Consider the following 15,761-nt stretch of genomic DNA (forward strand, 5'->3'; position numbering starts at 1 on the left):
AGCTGGGAAACGGCATGCTCGTTTGCAGATCAGCATTAGACAAATGGGTGTCTAATATTTGGGTCTCGACAGTGAAGGAAAAAGACAATGAGAAACAGCAACAAATCCTAATCATGGAAACTAATTTACAAAGACCGCAGAGAATACATCAAATTAGGCCAAACAGACAAAAGCTGGTACTTTCCTAAAGTGAGAACATTTCATAATTGTCATGTATATATTTAATATATTGTTTGAATTGACACAACATCATTCATAAGACGTCCCATCATGCACGTCCCATGGTTGATCGTTTCATTTAAAGTAAAGAATCAGCTCTGGCCTTGGAAAGTTTAAGGAAGTGTATTAATGTATTATGTGCTATAATGTATTATGAAGCATGAATTAATGAACAGGAGTGTATTTTAAATATTATTAAATCAATTATTTGTTTTTTTGTTAATGTATTAATTGCATTAGGTATACAGTTAAGAAGTTTTAATTCATACACAGTAAAGCTGGCTCTAACTTGGCACTGATATAAAGAACTTTTCATTCTCTGAACTACAGTAAAGTATGAACATCTCATGACAAGAACTGTGTATTTCACTTGTTTGTGTATTCAACCCTGATAGTCAGATTCACTGTCATTTTTTCACATTTTAGAGGTTTTAGGAAATCAACAGAATGGATTCCAGACGATAAATGATTCTTATCAGGTCACCAAAGTGCAGTTGTCAGTGGATTTTTCCTTTCATTTTTGCAAATGCAGTTGATCTGGATTCCCCAAATCTACTTACAGTACATGACTGTCACCACTGCATTAACAATCTTTTTATTTTACTTTGCATTATCACACAGTGGCAAATATGATGATTGCAGTTTCTGCACATTTTTAGAAATGGGCAAAATCATCATGTTAAAACCAATTATAAAGAATACAGTAGATAATGATTATGTGATTAAAAAGCAAAAGGGTTGAAAATAATCATAAAATAATCTAACAATCGATAAAGACAATCAGACACTCCTCTATGAATATACAGCATGAAACCTGAACATTATTTGCTGATCGTATCTATTGGCTCTCAGTGAAGCTCAAACCTCATGTACAAAAGAGACACACAGAAGAGGATGAATATTGATTATTCATTATTCCCAAAACAAACTCTGATTAGCAGCTCATTGAATTGAAATGGAGACAACTTTGACCCAAATGTTCATCATAAGCTTTTGTGTGTCTAGGGTAAATGGATGTGCAGTGAAAGATAAGCTATTGTACATCTGACACATTTAAAACCTGCTGAATATACTGGCTAAACTCCAACATGACACACCAGGCCAAAGAGTCTTTCACATGTTCAGCATTTTAACCCTTAGAGACCAACTGGAACACAATCAGTACATGTTATAGGTTACACATAGAAGCCGTTCATACTTTATATTACTTTCTACTTTATCAAACTTATCTAATAGCTCAAATATTTATCTTAACACGTTTGACAGAAATTTGCAATCTGAATCACACAATATGGCCATTGACTACTGACATACAGTATTGCTGATTGTTTATTATCAAATGTAGAAATCTTCTAATTATTTGATCTGTAATATTTTGTTGTCAAAGTCTAAACAGGTTTAGTAATAGAAACACTTTCACACAACATTCAACAATATGATATTAATAATAATAACATTAATTTTCAAAAATATAAAACAGTTTTATCGGAATGTTACATAAATGCAGCAGTGGGTCTTAGTGGTCAACAGTTATTAATGTTATTAATGTGCTCTCACACGAAAGGATCAATCGAGGACAGTGTCAGAGGACTGCCTGAATGTCAACTTGCTCTCTGTCCTACAAGCTCTTCAATTTCACTTTCTCTTCACATTCTATGACTGAAAACTAGAACAACACAAGACATTTTTTTTTGCCAATCTGAACACTGACTGAACCTTATCTCATTTTCTGCTCTAAAGAGAACAACTCAACCAGTTCTGCAACATTCTTCAAAGAACTGAAAGTAAAGCAAGACTTTTCTCATGTAATCATAGCATCACGATGGAAAATAAGTAAAACAATTGACAGCAGTAAAAAGATAATCTTATGATCATTAATCTTTCTCATACTTTTACTTAACGAAAATGATTACAAAAGGAAAAATAGACTTTGAGGCCAACCATCAAATGTATTTATTTTTGTCCTCATTTAGATAATTCAGACACTTTTCTCGCCTTATACAAAATGCCTGAATAAAAAAAAATACAACACAATTTTTAGAAAAAGAAAGTCATATTAGTTAGTTTCCTACAATCACATTATCACAAATTTCCACAGAAAGGGAATGACCAAATTATGTTTTTGCATAATTTGAATAAACATGAATCTGATGGTCTTTGTTGTTGCAGCACATTCCCTCAAGTAATACAGAATGAATGTGCTATATAGAAATAAACGTAAATGATTAAATAATAATTCCTTAATTAGTCCACAAGAAATATCATTAATTAAATTAAGAAACGTTTAGAAACCCACAACCAGTGTAGCATCAGTTCCACATTAATTAAAACTACTCTAGACAATATGCATGTAAAATGTTGTGGTACTAAACTAAAAGTGTGTCAGGACACTCATCAGAGGAACAAGTATCAGCATCAGAGAACCACACAGACAAGAAGCCTCAGATACCTTCACTTGTTCTGGGACCCACTTATCTGTGAACAGGGGATATAATGCAATTCAGTGAAATATAATGTATTTACATAGAAACCTTTATTTACGGATTATTAAAATCACCTGTGTTCCCTTCAGACAACACCAGAGGACCCATGGATATGGAAGTACTGTCATGGAAGTCCAGAGACCTGCCCTCTCTCTGCCGGTGTCCAGAGGCACAGTCCTAATAGAGAAAAGAGCAAAATCCAGCTGTGTGAATCCCTGTTAAATATCACTGAACAAACATGAAACATAAAGGTGCAGAAAGTCTCCAGAAGAGAGCAGCCTTGAACAATAAAGGCCAGATTTACTAACAGATAGAGAGAGAATGTTTGTTTTTTTTACATAAAAAAAAAAAAATATTGTCAGGATTTGCTAAAGTCTCACAGTGAAGAATTAAACGTGAAGACACTGTTATTTTTGTGGCTGGCTGCGTCTGTGTTCTTTAATGTGTCTCATGCTAATTTGCCCTGTTTAGTAAATTTGACCTTAAATCATGAAACATAACCTTATTTATATTAGTGTAAGTAACTGCAGATTTGAAAACCTTTACATGTATCATTTACCCACCACATTTTACTATAGATACTCCACATACTGTATACACAGACAGACAGAGACACTGGCTAATATAATTGATAAATTAGGTTGATATTCAAAACATACAGTGAAAATTTATTTCACAATACAGTACTAAAGATACTCTTGAAAATTTAACATTATAATTTCATGAACTATGAGAGGTTTTGTAAACTCACCATTGAGCAGCGATTGCTTGACAGAAGGCAAAGGTGAACAGCACAGTGCAGGTAAAGCTTAGTGGAGTTTGCAGTGAAGATAAACATCCTGAAGGAGAAACGGCTGGATGTCGAGACGCCGTTCTGCAGCAGCTTCACTGTGTCGTCATGTGGATTGGGACACCTGAGAATATCAATAATGACAAATTATTTCACTTTTGTATTAACTGTTTCAAATGATCTCATGCTTTAGTTCTGAAATACTGAAAGACAAAACACGTAAGGCAATGCTAAAAGTTTGATTATTATTATTATATATTATTTGATTAAGGCTATAGGCTTAAAAGAATAGAAAGAAGCCCTGCTTTACTCTGAAAGGATGAGATCCCAGCGGAGGCTGTAATCAGGATCATTCACAGGTGTAGCCCAACACGTTTCCATCACCAGGGCAAACTGGCGGCTGTCGACCCCCTCAACACGAACTTCCACATGCATCTCCTGGTTGAGCTCTGCATCCACACGACCAGTGAAGGGCCGGGTAAACTCATCATCCTCATATGGAATCATCCGGACCAGATATCTGCCTTCACCAGCGGGAAGAGTCTTGTTCACAATGCTGTTGAAATAATGGATATATCTGTGTTAAAACCTCTTTGTTTTATGGGTAAAATTCTGCTTTAGGAGTAGCATATATTAAACACAAACACACAACATTCAGTTTTGGTAAACTACTCCTTTAATAACAGTAGCTTTGCTGAAACCAGAATTTGTATTTGTATTTGACTCGCACCTCTCCAGTGGGTTGATTTCCACATTCATGGAAAGTGTTTGTGATTGAGGATAAGCACAGCTGAAAGAAAGCTTCAGGATTTTATCTCTGCTGATGATGACATCTTCTGACCTCGGTGTCCCCAGAATAAAGTTATTATAGATGAAGTGGGTGCCGTTAGCCTGTGGACAACAAATATAACATTTTGTAATTTAGCCTAAATTGAATTCAAGGTATTTAAAAAGGCAGCAGTCATTTGCACTACAGCAGTATTTTCTTTGCACTAAGTAAAAAAAAGTAGTTAGATGCTATTTATACTTCGTGCAAATAGTGGCATTTACTATTTGAATCTTAGGGTATTGTAGTAATAATTATGAATGATGCTACCTTACTGGGACATTACTTGTCTCTGTCCCTAAAGCCCACACTACACCTTCCCCTGACCCTATCATATTGAACCTGCTGGTCAGTAAAGGTCCTCGAAGGTCCAGGAAGGGAGCCATGGTTTTGAGTGTGGTAATAAGAGCTGCACGTGTCGCGTCAATGTCTCAGCCTGTCCGATCAACGCGAAGACACAACATCCAATTTATATTATAGGCGAATTAAAGACCTGTTGAAAACTGTATTCCTACTATTCCTACTATTAAATACCTGTTGGGTGGAGTTAAGGCCCTTGCACACAGTGCAAAATTCGCATCCGAAATTTTCGCACGTTAAAAAATAAATACGACCTCATGTTTTGTCAATCACGCTTGCACACTGTCTTCAAAACTTTCGTCCGTCATAAAATAATTCGGATCAGGTTCGATTTTCTGTGTTTTCGCATCTGTAGCAAGCATTTTGAATGGTGTTTTGACAATTCAGAGCCACCGAATCACGAACACGAAAAAAAGCATACGAAAATTTCGGACTCAGTGTGCAAGGACCGTTAGTGTAAACAGCCTCTGCCGAGCTATGCACTTGGAGTAAATAGAAACCTTTTTGTTTTGTAACTCAACATCATACATATCATTAAAAACTACAAAGCCCAAAATGTATGTCAACTGCAAATTAATTGTGAAGAATGTGGGCATAAGTTCCAGTGTCTTTTGTGGCATTATGTGGTGTATCCTTCCACACTTAATCTCTTTGAGACTTTGAGAAGTATAGGGAGGTCTGTTTGGGACCTTCCTTTGGTTGTTACAAATTTGATTATTCAATGCCCTTACAGACCTTTCTACAGACTTCTCAAAGTCTCAAAGAGATTCCCCAAGTGGTCAGATCAAACTCTGTTGGTTCTATCAGACACTACAAATATTTAGATTGTGTACTGAATAGATTATACATAGTTAAACCTACCAGAAGATTTGTACCACAGATGTGTTCATCGTTATCAAAATGGAATTCCACTCTGCCATTCCGGACCGTTCCTTTGCAGCTGGGATCATTGAGGTGTAAGACATCAGCTGGAAAACCAGCCTCAAAGAGCTGACAGCGAGACACAGATATGGAGCCAGAGCTGCTTTCACAGGTTTCTGAGAACTCTGAGAGGGGATAAAAAGACAAAAGACTGTCAGAATTGTTAAAAAAGAAAAAGGCAACTAGTGTCTGAAAAAAAAAAAAAAAACATTTCTTTTTTTCTTTTTTGAATGATACCAACCAAAAGAGTCAGGTTGTGGTCTGGGTTGGTCATCGTTACATAAACAGCCATAAACACCATTTTTCTTCCCACACCATTCATCCTCAGAGCAGTTGAGTTCAGAACAGCGATCTCTCACATCTAAGAGGAAAAGCACAGATAGATGAAATACAACACAAAGACACTGAGTCATGTTAACAGAATCAGAGCTTAACATTCTGGTCCCCTGAACTTAATAATTTCCTTTGAGATCCACAGATAGTACACTTTCCATCCACCTGACCATAAGAAATAAGGTTTAATGTGTAGCAACGGTTACATTGCCAAGTCCAATATCGGTACTGCTGGCTCATTGTGACATGCAGTGTTGGGCAGTAGCATTGCTAAAAAATAGCCTAATGGTAGTGCTGCTATTTTTTTAAATCATAGCTATTAAAATCATAGTCAGTTAGTCAATTAATCATGTTTTTAAATTGTCATTCTTTTCTATTAGTTTAGATAACCAGTTAAAGGTTAGATCAAAATCAGCTCATTCATCCTCTGAATCATTTGGAACCAGTTTCTCTAAAAACAGTAACAGCAAACTTGAATCCTATGGACCCCCCACCACCACCACCCCCACCCACACACACACACACACACACACTCTGCTACTTTCTCTAAAGGTTAGCTTGAAGGTTAATGCTGGTGACAAAAATCACAAAATAATCTGTGTAATTTTGTGTGATTTTGACTTACCGCACCGGAGACCCGAGCGCCATTCTGGGATCTGTGTCTCCAAGATGGCACAAGCTGTCTCATAGGCCTCAACAGCTGAACATAGCATGCCATTTGCACGTGTGTAGAGACACAGATCATACACACATGAGTAGAAGTAAGGTGCCGGGTCAACATGAAGATGGCAGTTCTGGAAGGGGCCAGTGGTGTTGGTGATAATACTACAGAGATCCGAATACCTCTGCCTGTGTGGACACTCATCAACATTACCGGTCTGGTCTCTGGCACCACAGCTGAAGAATACAAGGAAACTTCAGGTCAATTATATGCTTATACTATTTTATCAGAGAGATTTTAATTTGTACACTGAGAACTCAACACAATAAAAGTAAACAAAAGTAAAGTAGTAAAATTGAACATTAGCATGAAATCAATATTTGGAAGCCATTCTCTCTATCTCTTTATTTGTAAATGCAAATGTTAAATGTATGCAGTGTTTCATTCTGTCAGCAGCAAATAATTACATTTCACTCCATGCATTCGATAGAGGCTTTAATAGCAAATGATTTACATTGCTTTCAAGACATACATTTTATCAGTTCATCTATTCCCTGGGAATCAAATGATGGCCTTGCATTGACAGTGCCATGCCCTATTGTTTGAGCTGCAAGAACTCCACAAATCACATTAAACTTTTTCCCTGTCCACCACTCCATCAAAACAAACCTGAGACACATTTCTGGATCACAAACAACCTGGTAAAAATGACAGTCCTAAAGTCTTGCGGTTCTTACCCTGGAATGCTGGTGTCTGATTTCCAGCTGTGGCCAAAGGAAACGTCATCAGAAGCGAGTTCTCCACTGGGCAGCACTTTGTCATCCGCAGGGTTACCATTGAAATTTCCACACATTCCACATAGAGATCCAGAGAATCTTTCACTCACTCTGACTAGAAGGCTGCTATGTCCATCAAAATGAACAATGAATTCATTAAATGCATTTAGAATTACAAATCCCTGATCCTCATGTACCTCTACAAGATCATTGATTTGATAGGCTGGTGTGTCAATAGCATTTCCATCAACCTGGAGGAGAATCAGAAAATTTCAACATAAGAAAAGAGACAAAAAGTGAAATATGTATTTATATTGGCATCAATTAAAGGTACAATATGGAACTTTTTTGCTTTAAAAATAGCACAAATTACTATATCTATGTTATATATTTTTTTTAGTTGTGTACTTACATTATCCCGACTGTTTCCAACAACTTTCAAACTAGGAGAAATTTGTAATTTAATTCGAAGACACGTTTAATTAGTCCCGTTTCTTTATTTCCGTGTTGTCGCCGTCAATGGCGTCATATCCGCATTATCCCTGGTTTCCGCTCGTACTGCCATAGCAACCAGAGCCCTCTGATAGTAACCAAGGCGACAGACGTGGACAACTGTGTAGTTCGTAATGTCTATCTGCACGCTGTTGTTGTTTCGTTCAAACATTATGGACCATGGCAAGCAGACTTTGGATAAAAAAGGAGAACTAAAACGAGAATCAATATCAGCGCGGTGTTTTCGAGATGCCGTGAGCTCCACGTCCGAGACTTCGACCGCTCCTACATGTACTTTATTAAACAGGTGAGCACATTTACATAAAACTAATCAATGTTATATAGTTCAACAATGATAAAATGTTAGAATATGATCTGTATGTTATTCTAATGTTGATCTAGCTTACTGCTAGTCTCATACAGACAAACTAACACATACATTTCAACACATTCAAATGCAGTTTAGTGTGATAGTGTAATGTTAGACCAAGTGAAACCGCTGCGTTACCTCACAAGTTTAATTTGTCTAATAAACTGACCTGTGAGTAGTAATTCTGCACTTGCGTGTAGTTCGGTAGAATGAAATGTCCATATTCCTTTTATATCCGCGGGACTCGCGTCGCGTGTGGAGCTGATAGCTGTCTCTTAGCAATCCCGAACTGCTTCATATCACAGTCATGATAAAAACATCGATGTATTTACTCATCCATAAACATTATTAGATTGGTCAGCTTGACGTTGACGACAAGATCCATAATTCTTAGCAAGTGTTGCGTCATCAAACTACGCCTTTGTTATTGTAAGAGGTTAGCGACCCCTAGCGGCAAAAAAAAATTACATAGTGTACGTTTAAAGTGTAACTTACCTTTACTCTCCTGTTCTGCCCAATACTGATGTGCATATGTTGTTCATGCTGAGACAACCAAACATCCACTGCAGACACAAATGACACCACCATGTTCCCCCGGTGCCTGTTGGTGGCCACCACACGGAACTGCAGATCACTGTCCGTAACATTACCACAGGTCTGGGCAATCTCATACGAACACGTGCCCTGGTAAGATTAACACAATACACTTACCTCCGGTTTCACAGACAAAGCTTAAGCCTAGTCCCAGACTAAATGCATGGTTGAGCTGTTTTAACTGAAAGCAACTTGCACTGACATTTCATAAAATATGTCAGTGTCATTGTTTTGACTCAAGATACACACACTAATGTTTTTTTTTCTAAGGCAAGTTTATAAAAGCTACTTAAATGTCCTAATTAAACTAAAGCCTAATTCTGGTTTAATCTAAGCCTTGTCTGTGAAACCAGGCCATAGTCTTCATTGTTTATTTCACTTTCCTTCCATAAATATCTTGCAAGACATTGCATACATTCATAAATATATGAATATTCTTCGATGTATTAAATCCATTAAAAATCCAACCCTGTTTAGATATTCTAAAACCAATAACCATCCTTAGAATAACCTTTTTTTTGTTTGATTTGTCTACTGGGACACAAAACAACAGTTAAGGTAATTGTCTGCAAAAAACAGCAGTTTACCAGTTTATACCTGAAAGTGGGCCACAGCCCCATCAAAGGTGATGTAGTGGGGGTCGCCCCAGACTGTGCATGTGGACATTGGACTGAAGCAGTCACGACGTCCATTTCTGACCGCACACTCCATGGCCGCTGGGCAGAAAGATGCAGTGCAGCGTAGATCATTTGGAGCAAAACACTGACAGCGTTGGGAGCATGTTGAATCCCAGAACTGGTCACCAATCTACAAAATCAACAATGACAACAAACTTTACATTTCCATAACATAATATCAGTGAGTACTTTTACAAAAAAATAAATAAATCATGGTATCACCATGTAGTTTTTAGGAGTGAATGTAAACGCAAGTATTATGATGATACCATCTTTGTACCATTGCAATACCACAGTTGTTTGAGCTGATGTATGTTGCCCTTATCCACTGCCCTAATAAGTCTTAACATAAAAACATGATGTTTTAATCCTCACATGATAGTAGAATCCATCATATAAGCAGCCACATTGTTCCACTGGTACACAGAGTCCTCCACTCCTCACAAATCCCTCATCACAGAAACAACCTTCTGAGCATGTGTGTTCACAACTAGCATCGATGCTGCTGGCGCACGTGTGGCCACAGTCTGTTCCACACACCTCATAATGACTGTTTGGGATGTTTGATGAGCAGTCCATGACTGGCAATGTAACAACAAAAGTATGTACATGAAACATAAATGTTACTAATCATATGTATAAAATATTTGAGATTAAATGAAAACACCTTGAATAAGGGAAATAAATAAACATTTAGTTTAATTGCACTGGTCTTTTTAAAAATCTCATCCACATCTCCAGTCACTTACCACATGACGCAAGTTCTCTCCAGGGGTAGACCATGGCATTGACAGACTGACAAGCACTCACATAGGATTGGACAGAGCGACACAAAACATCGTTATGGTTCCCAGAGATGCACACATCAAACACACAGTTATCAAAGTAGGCTTGTGGATCTACAGAACCATGACAGAAGCTAAAGGGGCCCTGATTGTCTCTGATGATCCCACACAAGGCTTGAGAGATCAGAGTTGTGCTCCCATCATGGCAATTGTCAGGACCTACAGGAATATTGCATGGCATGTTGTCCTCAACTATCCATTCTGCACCAAACTGGTCTGCTGAAGGTGCCAGAGCACCTGAAGGAGTGAGGAAGTCATCCTCCGGGTGGCCATTAAAGTTACCACAGATGCCACACATAATTCCACTGTAGTCTGCTGGCACAACAATGTTTACCACCCAGGAACCACCATAAACGACACTGAAACCAAAGTCAGTTGAGACATAGACAAACTGTCCTGTGGAGTAGACAGACACTCGACCAGAGTCAAGATAGACAGGGAGGTTTCTGATCTCTTCATCAACCTAATTGAAGAAAAAGTTGAGCTTGTTTATTCAACCATTCTTATCAATAATTGCATTGATTACAGTGGACTTGCTTACCTTAACAGAAGAATAACCGTTCATATCCTGTGACATGTGAACAAGATGCCCAGAGACATTGACAAAAACTTCAACAGTTATTGACACAGGCCATCCATTCCATGCTTCATTTCTTGCTTCCACTTGGAAGTGTGGTAGTCCACGAGTATCATTACATACTGTGGCCAGCACATATCGGCATGTGCCTTGAAAGTCAAAGTAGGTTCCATCAAAGGACATATAATGTGGATCTCCAGCAGCATAACAGCTACCATGTGGACGAGGATGGCAGGCATACTCCCCCTCCACCACACTGCAGACTTCTTGGTCACTGCAAGATGATGGTGTGCAACGGACATTTCCAGTGATTCCATCACAGACACACTGGAACTGGCACTCTTCACCATGCCAGAACTGCTCTCCAGGCTGCCGATAGCGGCCATGATAGCGGCAGCCGCAACCAGTGGGGGGAACACAGCGATCTCCATCCAGCACTAGTCCATCATTGCACTGGCATCCCCCCTGGCATGGCAGAGCGCACTGGAAGGGAAACGAGAGGCTAGGGCAGGACGCAGGACAGGATGTGCCACACAGTTCAAAATGGGTATTTGCTGGACAGTTGGGATCTGGGATAATAAAGGCAAAATGGGATAGAAAAAGCAATGAATGATCAGAATTTTGAAGAAGATATATACTTTTAATTCTGAAATCTTATCACATCACAAGATACTAACCGCAGTGGGTGATGGTCCTCCACTCTCCAACTGCAATGCCATTCTGTTGGCAGTGTAGTGTGTACCCTCGCAGGGCTTCACATAGAGCCTCCCTGGCACCCTCCGTCCGCTCCAGCATCTGAATGCAGTCTTCAATCCGCTGCCAAGGGTCTAGTGTTCTTCTGCACTCAGCAAATGGTCCATCGTTCATTGCCATGATGCTGCAGAGCTCACTGAACTCGCTTCTGTTCTGATAAAGTCCTGGTTCCCAAATGTCAGCTGGGTCCTCACAGTGGGCTGATAGGGATCCGTCACGCCAACTATCTGCAAATAGCTGGGAGTCATCCAGCAGGACCCCATCTGGGCTGTAGAATTCATCATCAGTGTTTCCATTCAAGTTTCCACACAGACCTCCAAGTGTACCATTGTAAGTGGTTGGAGCCGTGATTCGGACAATATGTGGCCAGTCAGCTCTAATGGTCACTCCAAAGTTTGTCACCAACACGAAACCCCTCACACTACTGTGATAGATGTGGATCTGACTGGAACCAACACTGATGGGAAGGCCAACCATCTGTCCATCCACCTGAAGACAGTATAAAGTTAATTGATCTAGCATATTAGTTTTAAATAATATAGTAAAACTGCTCCAAATGAATAACAAACTAAGATTCTTTAGCTAACCTGTACATTGCTACCTTCTCCCAATTCAATGGAAACATGAGTTCCTCCTGCCTCAAAATTTAGGAACCTGGAAAAGTCTTGAAGGCCTCTGGGTACTTTCTCCACTGTCAAAACAAAGTATGGTAGTTGGGATGGCCCCATCACTCTTGCAAGGGTCAGTCCACAAGCTCCTGGGTATCTGAAAGTTTGTCCATCAAATGTGTGGTATGAACCCAGGCCTTCAACCGAACAGGTAGCATAACTGATGGGTCGGCAGCCCCTCACACCATTATGGAGTCCACACACCTCTGCTGGACCACACTGGTGCTGATAGCAGACCATTGACCTGCTACTGCAAACACATTGTCTCCCACAGTCCTCGTCCAACACTACTGACTGTCCTTCAGAGTAATAGAAGCCCTCAAATGTGCAGCCACAGTCTACTTCAGGCACACATTGTCCAGCACTGAGGATGTACCCATCATCACAAATACAGCTCTCTTGATTGGGCAAGGGACAGTTTATTGGGGCAGCTGGGTTACTGCAAGTTGCAGGGCAGCTTGTTCCATGAGACTCAAAATGACTGCGCTCAGGGCATATGATTTCTGGAAATGGAAAGCAGAAATAAGAATATGCATCAAACTCTGGATTTTTTATTTTGCACAAATATTTCAGTTACATTAAGCTGATTGCCAAACTTACTTTTAATAAAAACATAACAATGCACTTACCACAAAAGCCTGGTTGTCTCCACTGTCCAAGTTGTACACCCTGCTGTTGGCATTGAGCAGAATACACATTGAGAGCCTGGCAGAGAATAGGCTGGTAACCTCCTCCTAAGCAAAGATCATAGACACAGTTCTCTATGTAGGTCTGTGGTGATAACACAGAATGGCAAGATGCAAAAGGCCCCGAAACATCTCCCAGGATTCCACAGTGATTTGTGTCACTGTAAAGGCTCATTTCACTGCTGGTACAAACCACACAAGCGAGACCTGTGCACCTGACATCATGGCATTCAGGATCTGTGTCCCCCTCTACCTTCCAAGAGTTGGCAAAATCAACATCTGAGCTCAAGATCTCTCCAGAGACTGAACGGAAGTCATCTTCAGGATGTAGGTTATAGTTCCCACACAGACCACATGTGGCATTCTGGTAGTCATAAGGTACAGAGATGGTGACATAGCTATATGCATCATAGGTCACTAGGAGACCAAAATCTGTGCTGATGGCCAAGGAAAACCCTGACTGATAGACTTGGATGGATCCATTGTGGAGGGTGAATGGTGTTGCTAGAAAGGTCCCATTAACCTTGACAATGTTGATAAAAAAAAAATTAGGAAGATGGATGGATAGCTGAACTCAACTCAACAATACAGCAATACAGTGATTATTACCTTTGCCTCATAATAGTGATCTTTGACCAATTCAATTTCTTCATTATAGACAAATACTCTGACCATCCGAGTCCATGACACATGAGTACTACCCCGATGCTCATTTTTCCCCTCAATGCGATAGTACGGCAAACCATTTCCACAAGCCTAAACAATGACAAAATTCAGTAAAGTAAAAGATTCCCTTTTTTTTTTTTTTTTTTATCTGTTCAACAATAAATGGAAACCCATAGCTGCATTACTAACCTCTGACAGAACATATGTGCAGGTTCCTTGAAAGTGAAATATCTGATTGTCAAAGGTGTAGTAGTGAGGATCACCCGAGATGGTACATGTTTGTCTCTGAATGTTCTGACAAGAGTATTGGAAAGCAGCTGGACGACAAGCTTGGGAATAAGTACAGGGCTCAAAGCTGCACTGGATGCCACTTCTGGTGCAGGAGCATCTCTGCTGACAGGTGGAATCACTCCAGAAGGAGTCTCCCAGCTGCACTGGAAAACCTATAACAAAGAGTTTATGGATGTAAACACCAAAGTGTGTAATTACTGGAAAGCTTCACCTATCACTAGTATGATATAATTACATATCATTCATAGTCTAAGTCTAAGTCATTCATAGTCTTCCAGAAATTAGCAAATATTTCATGCAATCAGAAAAGCAGTTTTACCATTAAATTGACAACCACGTGTTCCATGATCTGTTCTGAAGGCCCATCTGCCTGGCACATTGACATTGCTGCTGTATGGTAGGCTTGTGATGTCATTCTGGAGTGATCCAGTAATTGAGAAATGGTGACTTGAGTCGATGGTGTCATAACCAGCCTAATGATAAGGAAGACATTCAGATGTCTGATTATTTAGTCATAAAAAGTTCAATACATCATATCAATGTCATCTTGTGCCTACCTGTACATAATGTGTTGGAGCGATTGCACCGTAGTTCATTACAACAAATGAGAGATGGCCATTTGAAATCAAAACCACTTGGAAAGATGTTTCCTTAAAAAAGACAAATAATAATAATAATAATATATTTTTAGTGAAGCAAGAAAATGTGGTATACCGATTTACATTTTTAAATGAGTACATGACGGTCTCCATGGTATCAAATTGTTCTACTTACTGTTCCTGAATTGGAGAAGTATGCAACTCTATCCCATGTCGCAACAAAGACCCATGAAGCAGAGAAACTCAAGTCAGGGAAGTATTGGTTTATGTCTTGGGTCGCCTGTGTAAGGACACTGCCAGAGGTGTACTGTTGATATGAGATAACACCATTCCAACGGTTGTCAATATCTGTCCAGAATGGAGCAATGAGGTCTTTCCCTCCATAAGCTGGGAACTGGTATGGAGAGTAGCTGTACCATGCCCCGTCAAAAGTCAAGTGTCCATTGTTGTTAACCTGAAATAGAAGAGGTATTATTATCATGTGGAGGATACTTATAAAATATGCAAAATTATTTGCAACAGTATTTTAAACAGCAGTGATGGTCATTTTCCCATTTACCTTTTCTCAAAGAGAGTTTAAAGACATATGTATTAGACACTCATATTCCAATATCCTTTCATATCAGATTGACTTACATAAATTTGGTTGTATGTTTGCCCAAAAAATATAAATGGCTGCTGGAGGTATATAACAGATGAACTCCCATCATCAATGCGTCCATTTACTGAGTCTCCAGTTCCAAATGGATAAAATCGGCTCGTAATATTGATGCCATTGTCTGAGAGAAAAACAAAACAGTGTTGAACATTTATTAGTAATGCCATAGTCATCATTTTTAAATTTCATTTACTTTAATGTCCCCATCATAATATTTGCGATCTCTGCATAATGAAATACATACAGCATTATGACCTATATCTGCATGGCTGTGATTACCTTTGGCCTCTTGCCTATGGCTAAATCACTTTAATATGATAACATAATATAATAGCCTATAAAGCTTTATCAATTATTTTAAATTATTTACATGCATCACAAACCCATAATATTATTCTGATTTCCATATTGTAACACAATACATCATATTACCACTCGTAGTGTCCATGGTTGTAGTTTCTGTTGTTGTAGTTTCGGTTGTGGTTGTCTCTGGCGTGACAGTAGTAGTGGTAGTGT

At 39.1% G+C, this 15,761-nt stretch overlaps 1 protein-coding gene across 1 annotated transcript; it reads right to left on the minus strand.

Annotated features, from left to right (window-relative positions):
• Positions 1-805: 805 nt before the first annotated feature.
• LOC311305927 (alpha-tectorin-like) lies at positions 806-15,756 on the minus strand. The gene is made up of 24 exons (XM_084433962.1): positions 15,678-15,756; positions 15,224-15,366; positions 14,763-15,041; positions 14,546-14,638; positions 14,308-14,461; positions 13,887-14,140; positions 13,641-13,787; positions 12,975-13,554; positions 12,265-12,848; positions 11,602-12,166; positions 10,895-11,493; positions 10,252-10,810; positions 9,878-10,083; positions 9,423-9,632; positions 8,727-8,915; positions 7,331-7,620; positions 6,558-6,829; positions 5,841-5,960; positions 5,540-5,724; positions 4,223-4,383; positions 3,803-4,048; positions 3,454-3,616; positions 2,777-2,879; positions 806-2,694 (listed from the first exon to the last, which is right to left on the minus strand). Exons 1-24 carry the CDS (start codon positions 15,691-15,693, stop codon positions 2,591-2,593), a joined length of 6,222 nt encoding a protein of 2,073 aa, XP_084290088.1. The 5' UTR covers positions 15,694-15,756; the 3' UTR covers positions 806-2,590.
• Between the last annotated feature and the right edge of the window lie 5 nt (positions 15,757-15,761).

This window comes from Rutilus rutilus (assembly GCF_951802725.1).
Source record: "Rutilus rutilus genome assembly, chromosome: 16".
Classification (NCBI taxonomy): Eukaryota; Metazoa; Chordata; class Actinopteri; order Cypriniformes; family Leuciscidae; genus Rutilus; species Rutilus rutilus.

Coding starts and splice junctions, on each gene's coding strand:
- LOC311305927 (XM_084433962.1), bottom strand. Junction 9,633..9,877: donor ATGATGGATTCTACTATCAT/GTGAGGATTAAA, acceptor TTGATTTTGTAG/ATTGGTGACCAGTTCTGGGA. Junction 4,384..5,539: donor TCTGTGGTACAAATCTTCTG/GTAGGTTTAACT, acceptor TGTTGTCCACAG/GCTAACGGCACCCACTTCAT.